Source organism: Buceros rhinoceros, unplaced genomic scaffold, assembly GCF_000710305.1.
Source record: "Buceros rhinoceros silvestris isolate BGI_N320 unplaced genomic scaffold, ASM71030v1 scaffold36664, whole genome shotgun sequence".
NCBI classification, from domain to species: domain Eukaryota; kingdom Metazoa; phylum Chordata; class Aves; order Bucerotiformes; family Bucerotidae; genus Buceros; species Buceros rhinoceros.
This window is the reverse complement of record NW_010410784.1, coordinates 42,825-52,599: the sequence shown is the minus strand read 5'-3', so window position 1 is coordinate 52,599 and position 9,775 is coordinate 42,825. Positions and strand designations below refer to the sequence as shown.

Genomic DNA, 9,775 nt, shown 5'->3' with positions numbered 1-9,775 from the left:
GGACTGTGTTGTGCAGCTCAGCAGAAATTAGAGCTGAGGGTGCTGTTCTGGTTTGGCCAAATCTTCCACTGAAGTTGCAAGGGTCTTTGAGGTGTGATGGAGCCTCAGGTGCAATGTTAAGTATTAACAACCCAAACCTTTGACAGAAAGGGGATGGAGGCTTTCACTGGCAAACAACACTTGGAGGGACCCAGCATGCAGAACAAGAGGTAAGCACCTTCTGCCTGAGGGATGTACTAGACTGGGATCACCTGAGAAAGGAGATACTTCTCCTGCAGTGACCTTCCTGACCGTAAGGCTGTGGCTACCCTCAAAGAGCACAGCAACAGCTGCTGGGATAGAGCAGCTAATACCTGGCTATACTGTGGCTGAATCATAGAATAGTAGCATGGTTTGGGTTGGAAGGGACCTTAAAGATCACCTAGCTCCAGCTAGGTGCACTGGGCAGGGGCACCTTCCACTAGACCAGGTTGCTCAAAGCCCCGTCCAACTTGGCCTCAATGTGTGAGAAGATCAATTGACCCCCAGTAGGTGATATGACTGATAGGACCAGGCCTCATGGTTAAGGAAACACCAGTTTTGGGGAATTCATGGGGGAGGTGTGGGGCAAAGGAGCTGCAGGCAGTCAGGGTATAACAAATGGGTTAAGAAAGGAATTTGTCACCTTAAGCAACTCTAGAGCCTTGCGTGAGGCACTAGCAACACGCCACCGTACAATATTGTTAGCTAAATTAATGGTTCAATGCGACATCTGGCTGTGAAGGTGGGCAGGGCTTCAAAACAGCCTCTCCCCGTGCTATGTACTGACTCTGATGTACGTGATGTACACTCATTCCCAGGTCTGGACTCCTGCGAGGTACACAGAGGGTCTGAACTTTAGGGCTTCCAGAGAGCACTGGAGCGAGGGGCAGGCATGGGTGGGTGTGAGGGGCAGGGGGTCTCTCAGCAGGATGTGGTGTCTCACAACAGCATGCAGGAGGGGAAGGTGTGTTGGGAGTTGGCCAAGCAGAGTGGTTTGGTTTGTCTTTCAACACCCCTCCTGAGTTTATGTTGGACTGGGAAGGTGATGGGTTTAGGTTACAGTCCTTTCCGGTACTGACAGATAATCCCCTGGGGCAGGGGTGTCCATTCCCTTTTCACATGCGCATCCCTGCACTGCCAGGTCAGGAGGTGCTGAGAGAAGAGAGAGCGCTGTGCATAGCTGTCTGCGGATGTAGTTAGGGATGGTGTAGGGGAGTGATTGCATATGCATAAATCACTATCTATGAACAAGGTTTCCCAAGTTGCTTTGAAATGCTGTAACAAGTTTTACAGCCCTGCTGTATGTGTCCTGGTTTATGCTGACACATTGCTGGTGAAATGGAGGATACTTCAAGTGGGAAGAAAGTTGTCTGTTTCTCCCCATCTGCCATCTCCCTGTTCCCCTTCATAACAAACTTGGAAAAGGTTGTGGGTGGTTTGGATTTTTTTCCTGACTACTGCTTATACAGTGGTCTGTGATCAGGTGGAGGCCCACTGCAAGACTGCCAGCCTGCTCCAAAGCCCTGAACTGATCTTTCCCCAAAATCTGGGGAGCTGAATGGAGTGAAGGTGGCCACTGCTGCACATGACTTGGGGCTTGCTCTGGTTCCAGCTCAGCTAATGCAAAACACCTGGGAACGTCAAGAGCCCTCATACAGTGGCTGCTTGCCAGCTTCCCAGAGCCCGTGGGTCCTTCCCACGGGAGGAGAGTGGTTGTTTGCTGGTGAGCCCCCAGCCAAGACCAAGGGAACAAGCCACGTTTGGGCTCTGTGTGGGCAGCACTAAATACAGTTTAGAAGAGGAAGAAGGAAAGTAACTTTTGCCTTGTGAATGTGCACCTAGGATGGCTCAATGTGTCCACCTTGCTTGTGTATCAAAGCACTGAGGAAGTAGGAAAACCTCGAGAGAGACAGTAAGACAAGGAGGCAATGTGAAGTCAGTGGAAGAGACCTTGGAGAACTGGGTGTGGCTTTTGCCTCCAGCACCCTTAGAAACATGAAGGTACAAAGGTTTTAAAAACAGAGGCACCACAAATTGCTCTAGGCATGAAGCTGCTCTGTAAATTGAAACATTTTAAGTCTCTTCTAAGGGCAAAAATCAGGCTTCCAAATGCTTAGACATTTACAGTCTTGGTTGTTTTCGGGGTTTTTTTCCCTTGCTACTTGAAAAGGTAGCATGAATTAAACGTGGATGCATGGACTGCAGGGATTTCTTGATAAAACATGTTTGATTAAGCCTCTCTGGAAGCTTCAAGAGACACTGATAACTTTTTAGCTCTTTGGACCTCTCTTCAGCACAAGTCTGATGCTGTGGGCATGCTTTAAAAGAGGGAATGAGGAGGAGCTGATTACGTCTGGATCACAGACGTGAAACAGATCTGCAAACCTTTTAGCTTCTATTTTGTAAAAGCTTGTTCTTGAGTACTCATAATACCAGATCCTACAGCTGATTACAATTTTGCTTTGTAAGTGTTTGGGAGAAACTGGTTTAGTAATTCAGTAACTAGACTGTGGGAAGCCGTGCAAATTCCTTCAGCAATTTCATTTTGCAGGGACTATAATGTTCTTCAAACATTTAGTTACTTAAGTTGTTCTATAGCCTCTTTCTTAGTTGCTAGGAGGAGTGGGGCTTTGACGTGTTGGATTGAATTTGAAAGCAAAATTCTAACACCAGGCAAATTTCTAGACTGCTCTCCGGCCAAGCATTATTTTATTTTAACTTGTGTTACTCAGGGAGGGACCCGATTCAGACTGAGCTTCCTCCAAATCCAAAAGCAGAGGATGAGGCCACCCGTGGTTATTTAAGTCATTTGCTACCTACACTGACGGAGGGCTTGGTCAGGACTCAGACAGATCTTCTCAGAGAGGTAGTTGGCTTTCTGGCTGCTGTTGAAGTATGGGATAACCCCTACAGCTATCTCATCTCAGTTTGTTTAACCCTCAGGGCTTATTTCTCGTGTGTGAAGTCATGCTGCTTATCCTCTGCTCAGGCGGCGTGCTGTTGTGATTGCTGGTGGCAATGGGGGCTACTGATCTCTTCTCACAGTGGCAGCACAGTTGGGGCTTGGTCACAGGGTGATGGTTCTTCACCTGGATTTTGAAACAATGGGAAAATAAATCTTGGTGTTTCCTCGGTGCCCAGGCTGGTGAAAGAGCTTCACCTTAGGCGCGTCCCACCTGCCCCCCTAAAAAGCAAAGCCAGTCTCAGCCTTGTCCAGTCGGCTTTCTCCTTTAGAAGGAAATACTGTACCTCCCTGTGTTCACAGCCATGGCTCGTGGCATGGGGGTGCTCCACCACAGCCGGTTTCTGGCAGTGGCCTGAGGGAGGCTGTTGTCTTGGCCTGGGGATGAGCTCAAGCAGCCAAGGGTAGGGGAGGGCCATGTCCTTAAACAACCCTCGATACCATATGCTGGGGTGGGTGGAGGAGAAGAGGAAGATAGATAGGAGAGAGAAAGAAGTGGAGAGAGAACAATGTTAGGGGAGCCAGTAAGGACCAGAAGAGTAATAAGTCAGAAAGGAAGAAAAGAAGGTGGAAAAGCTATGTTTATCTTGTTTTCTGTGGCATTAGGGACAATACCAGAAGCCCTTTGAGTGGTGCTTTGCTGATCTCCTTCATCGCAGAGGCTCAGCAAGAAAAATGCTCAAGGGGAGAGTGAAAGGGGGAAGAGAGGCACCGGGAGGATCTTTCTTTCCATCCCAAAAGCTGCTTGTAATCTGATTCCAGAAGCGGATCTGCAAGGAAGTTCTGTAGCTTTTTTCCCCCTCCTTTAAATAGCTTAGCACCTTTTAAATCTGGCAGGGAGTGTTCTGGGAGCTGGGCCAAGATGGCTGGCTTTGCCCTGGACCCTGCCCCATGGTGCGTGTCATTAGACATCTTCTGCAAACGGGTCTGAGAGCCATCCCCTGGCTGGCAGTGTAGGGCTGCTTTGCCCGGATGCAGGTGGTACAAGAGAGCGGGGAAAAGGTAGGGGATGCTGCAGTGTAGCGGGTTGACACACAGTCTTAGGTCTTGAGTTGGACACAGTCAGTCCTGCTGGCAGGGCCTCATTACTGAGATTAATTATCCTTTCTGCTGTGCTCTGCTGCTTCCAGTTTCTAGTGGATGATGGTGCACTGCCCGGTGTAGATGTACCTGGGCAGTAAAAGCAACCGGGAGGCAGTTTGCTTTGCCCTGGAGGGCCTTGGTACTTGTCATCTGTTCACCCTCTTCAGCCCTTCAAGTCCAGGTGTGCAACTGGCTCTGTGGATGCTTCCCCAAAGACAAAGCTTTGCTGGGGCAGAGAGAAATCCAGATGTGATCCTGGTTTACTTTCACAGGACTGCAAGTCAGCAGCAGCTGGGAATTGATATGTTCCTGACTAATTAATTATTTCCCTGGTAATAAAAGGCAATTTTTTTGTCTGGTTTCAGTAATGAATCAATCATTTCTGAAGTACGACGTGCAGGCAGCCACCAAGAAGCAGCTGCTGTCCTTGGCTGTGTGTGTTGGCATCTGGCTGATCAGCTTCATTCTGGGATGGGAGAGCAGCCGAGCTCTCTCATTTCACTACAGGGCCATTCCTATCCCAGGGGCAGCACAAGAGCCTCTCCCCTCTCCTCAGAAATGGCACAAAAAACACTGATCCTGAAAATATGGAGTAATCTGTGATTTCTGGAGTGCCTCCCTTGTCCTCTGCTGGAACTGTTTCCTAAATTGTTGACATTAGCTCAGACGAGTTTCACGTTCGCAGAGCCTCTCCATCGGTGTCCTTGGGTCTGCTGCAAGGGCAGAAGCTTTCTCTTCCATGCTTCTGTATGATGGCTGCTCTATGTGGCTCTTGATGGTTTCCCTATCCTGTGATCATCGCCCACGAGCAGCACGGGGTGGCCTGTGGTACAGCACACCAAACAAGTCCCTCTTCTGTGGCCCCTGGCCCTGTGCCTGAGGGCTGGGAGGAGGTCGTATATGATGTCAGCTTCTTGCCACATATCACTTGTGAGAGGGCTCCTCCCTGTCCTTAGGGCTGGTAAGGCTAGGGTTTGGGGTACTTTCAAACAACTAATTGCTTGCAGCGCTTGCTGGATGCTGGATGAGGCCAAAATACGATTCCTTGGTTCTATGTGTATTAAGACCCATCTGATACTGTCTCATTAACACTTTGGAGAAAAAGAACTGTTTGCTAAGAGAGCAACAGTCTTAACAGACTCACCTGCAGAAACACTCAGTGCTGCCCACATGCACAACTTATTTTTTTAAATAAAGAAGTTTTTTTCCTGGTTTCCCCTCTAAACATACTCTTTTTCAGTGTGTAGAGGGCAGGGTGAGGCTGGCTTAGCCCCTCAAAGCCACCAGTGCCTTTCGAATACAAGTTATGCCTACTTCTGGCAGAGATGCCCAGGAGTGCCTCTGCCTGGGGTCCTGTGTGTGATACCTCCCCATCACTACCTTACCTGTCCCTGCAAGGAAGACACTCAAATTCAGGCTGCCATCTCCTTCACAGGAGTATTGCCTCATTCAGGGGTTGGATCACAGGGCAGAGAAGGCATTGTAAGAGAACGGAATCACTGCCTACTCATCATTGTTGCTGCAACCCTTTCTCTGCTGCAACATTTTCTTAACTTTTTATGTGTTTATGCCAAAAGCTGATGATAAGAAGTTCCCTTTCATGGACAAAGAGAATGATGAAAACTGTAATGAGGGGAAGAGGAAAGAGAGAAAGGGTGGCCCAGTCAAGGACTGTGCTGGCCCTGTAAAGGAGTGGTAGTCGCCATAGGATTAGCCCTTTCTCTCATAACTCCAGGGAAACTTTCCATAAACCACTGACACCAGCCCACCAGCCTCAGGATGAGCTCAGCCTCAGTGCCCTCTGTGTAAGCCTCAGCATCGCTACCTTAATTATCTTCTTTTCCCCCAGAGCTCTGTTGCTTGATGCACTGAAATGTGTCCATGCCTGTGAAGCTCCTGAGTGCGTAAGGGTGTCGGCAGTGCCATTTGCAGGGTCTGCCTGCTCCACCTGTGTGCACTGTGCCTCTGGGAGCACCTAGAGAGGGGCACATCAGAATAGAAATGCCCCGCATGCATTTCAATACATGGAAAGTACCCAGGCGATCGGGATGTCCAGAGACGGTTAGCGCCGGTTAGGAAAGGCACTAGAGTAACTCTGCGTTTTTCCTTCATGTTTATAGAAATTCATGGCACTTTGCAGTGACTGAGCTGAAGCTGCGGGGCCTGTGCAGGCCATGACCTTATGCAAGGTGTAACCACATGTTTTGACTCCTTTGTCAAAGGAGTCAAAGTCTTTTGACAAAGTAAAGATAAACAAGTACTTTTCCCAGGAGGGGAAAATCACAAACAAGGAGACTGCTAAATGGCTGGTTTGTCTGTTCTTGCTTCTTACCCAAGTACGTCAATGGGACTTGGAGTCCCACTTGCTCCCTCTCTCTGAGCTGGGGTTCTCCAGCAAACCTCTCGAGGAAACAGCTGAAGGAGCAGAAGGAGGGTGCTGGATGCCCCTCTGGCCAGGAGAAAGGGGTGCGTGGGTGGAAGAGAGGAGGGGACCTCCAAGCTGAGCGCACTGCATTTCAAGGCTTTGGAAAGTCTCCACCAGGTTCTCTGGGAAAGGGCTGAATTGTTCATAACCCCAGTGCATCCAGGAGGATGGTCTCTGCAAACACACTTGGTTCGAGCCTTCCAGAGACTGCTTATGCATCATAAAGTAGCAAGAAAGGGCTTCTTTCAAATAGCTGACCTAGAGACTTTGCTGTCCTGTCTATCCTTCTACGAGGCTGTGCTTTGAAAGCATGGATTGAGCCTTTGATGTTCAGTGAGGAGCTAACATGGTCTATGGTCGTACACCGTATAAGCACAGTATTCATTCATATACATAGAGATATATGGATACCCAGCTGGCACTTTCCTCCAAGGGGATATGGCATACATAGGAATATATCAGTACTTCAGCTTTTTTATACCAGTAGTTTAAAATTTCTATTTCAGCTAGTGTAGAGAGAGAGAGTCAAGGAGACCGATCAACATATAGGAAAAAAAAAAATCTATAAAATCTTGCTTTGCAGTTCATCTGATAAAGGAAATATAGAGCGGGTAAACCTTGTTTCTCATTAGGCTGATTCACATTCATGTAACGAGCTCTGATTCTCCTGTCCCTTGCACTGTTATTTCCCTTAACATCACCTACCTCTGATGTAAATCAGAATCAGACAGGTCAGAACAACGTTTTTCGTCTGTAGCAAGAGAGGACATGTGCACCCTACCTATGCTAACAAGTCTGAACAACTGGAGAACATATTTATAAATGTATTTATGAAGATAGAACTATCTCCAAACTCTCCATTCATTGCACTATTGTCAAACCTAATAAGCTAAGACAATTGAAATCTGCCAGCGTAAGGAAAGCAGGGAGACCTAACACTGTCGCAGTGACCTGCACATGGATGGTGCTGCGCTCGCCAGGACTGAGTTGCTGACCCTTTGCTTTGTAAGTGACCCCCTTGACTGAGAACTGGCATCCTGAGCTCCTTCTCAGAGGCTTCTCATGGGCTACCATGGGACATCAAAGTATCTAAGCAGGGAGTAATTTTGAAACTGAATACTTAAAAGCTAAACAGTTTGAAACCTTCCACTGCTCGCTGCCTATCACATGTTATCCAGCATCTAATGTTGTTGGACAGATGCGTTCCCTCCCAACACCTTGGTCACAGGAAAAGATGCTATGTAGGCTTTGAGTTAAAAGTCAGCTGAAGCTGGAAGGTCATGGGGAATAGGAGGGCTTCAGGGTGGATGCCTATTAATGTTTCCGCACGTGAAAGGGAAGGTAGGCCTAGCCCAGACCTGGCTGCAGACATTTGGAACTGACCTGGAATCTGCTCTGATGTTCCTTTAGGGTTAAGAGCAGCAGTTTGGCTCAGTGCCATGATCTTCAGCCTCAAGAGTTTGGGCTCAGACCTGGAACAGCCTTTCCAGTAGTTCAGGAACTCACAAGCTTTGATGTCCCATATCAGACCACCTGCACTCGCCCTATCTTTGGCCTCAGCTTTCAAGAATAAAGAGGTTCAGACGGGGACCGTGGTGTTTGGTTTTGCATTGTGCTGCCAGACACTGCCAGAGCTGCTGCTCCTGTTGTTATATGGAATCACTGAAGAAGTACAGAGCATCCCTAAAACCTTCCTTCCTCCCCTCCCAAAGCCTTTTGCTGCTCCTAGCATGTTAACGAGTAGTGGTCTTGGCAGAGTAGCTGCAAAGGGCGTTGTGTTTAATAAAAGGACGTTTCAGTGGCCTTCCCTATGTCTTGAAGTGAGATTTGGTCTTTGGATGTTAAGTGCTGGGCCAATGAGCATGGAGAATACAAATTGGCACCCTGTGTCTCTCTGGCAGGTGCTTTTCTCCTGTCCTGGGACACTTGGGGCAGATTCCCTGTCGTTTCCTGTTGTCCTTACTAAAGAGGCATGATTTGCAGCGGTGCTGGGTGCCTGCAGTCACCACCCACCACAGGGGCAGTCCCAGTGACTCAGCACCACTGAGAATCAGGCTGAAGGGTCCCGGCAAGGGCAGGGGCAGGGGGAGCGGGCAGGGGGGAAAGAGGAGCAGCGGTGCTTGCTGACGCTCAAACACAGGTCTTCTGATGGAGGGACCTGCCGCAGGGGAAGGCGTCTCAGCCTCCACAAGTCAAACTGCACAGAGTCACAGTTAGTCATCATCATCATCATCGTCATCATCATCATCGTCGTCGTCATCATCATCGTCGTCATCATCATCGTCGTCATCATCATCATCGTCATCGTCATCATCTTCAGTATTTATCTTCCCAGAAAGCACATCCTCTATCCAGTCCTCCAGCTCCTCAGCTGTGGGCAGGTCATCATCGTCTCTGATCTCCATCCAGATGCTGTCAGCCTGCAGGGACAGGTGACGGGGAATTAGCCACCCTCAGAGACACAGGGAGCAGACTGGGTTCACTGTGGGGGTAAGGGTTTCACCACGGGTGGGATGCAGGGGTGATGGTGGCATTAGCTCCCACTCTGCCACAGCCTATGGGCAGGCTCAGCCATGATGTCTCTCTGCCCGTGTGTTGGGACCACCGCTTCCCCCTGAAGTGCTATTGCTTCTGACTAGAGTCAATGGGGCCTGGTCAGTGGGTTCACACGAGCATGTGGTACTGTTTGCCCTGGATTAGATCTGTACCCGTGTTCTGTTCCTCTCCTGCACTGCCTACACCTGTGAGCAAGAGCAACGTGCATTGTCCCTACCCTCTCTGGCTGGTTCTGTGGACTTCAAGTCTGCATAAAGAGACATTTGCCAGCTCGCCCTGCTTTACCTCAGGTCACAGGACGTCACAGCATTTCCCTCCTTTCTTCCAGAGCCTTTCTGGGATCTCTTCCTGTGAGCTTTTACACTCTGCTGTCAGCACCCCTTCTCCCCAGCCTCTTTTACCATCACCTTTGCCTCAGGATGTTGCCCTGGACTCAGCACATGTGATAGTGGTTCCTCTCTTGGAAGAACCTTTGCTCCCATCATCTCAGCCGTGCCTCAGCTGAAGAATGGTGAGAAACACCAGCGCCCTGGACTACAGATGCCCGCTGCTCTTTCTCCCCAGCCATCTGCATTACTTCCGTAAACTGGAGGATGCTGTCTAAATTGTGGCTGTTATACAGGGACAAGGAGAGTGGCTTAGATGGTCCCTGAGGCCTGGAAATGGAAGATTTTCTCTCTGCTTTGCTATAGGTTCCTTGGGTAAACGCCTGGGTAGGCCTCTTTCCC

At 49.1% G+C, this 9,775-nt stretch overlaps 1 protein-coding gene across 1 annotated transcript in view; it reads right to left on the bottom strand.

Moving 5' to 3' along the window:
* Positions 1 to 8,233: 8,233 nt before the first annotated feature.
* Positions 8,234 to 9,775, bottom strand: part of LOC104493104 (calsequestrin-2) — a 32,305-nt gene continuing 30,763 nt past the window's right edge. Inside the window, exon 11 of the mRNA XM_010135730.1 lies at positions 8,234 to 8,911. Within this exon, the coding sequence (XP_010134032.1) occupies positions 8,705 to 8,911 (207 nt within the window). The 3' untranslated portion in view covers positions 8,234 to 8,704. The remainder of the gene's footprint in view (positions 8,912 to 9,775) is intronic.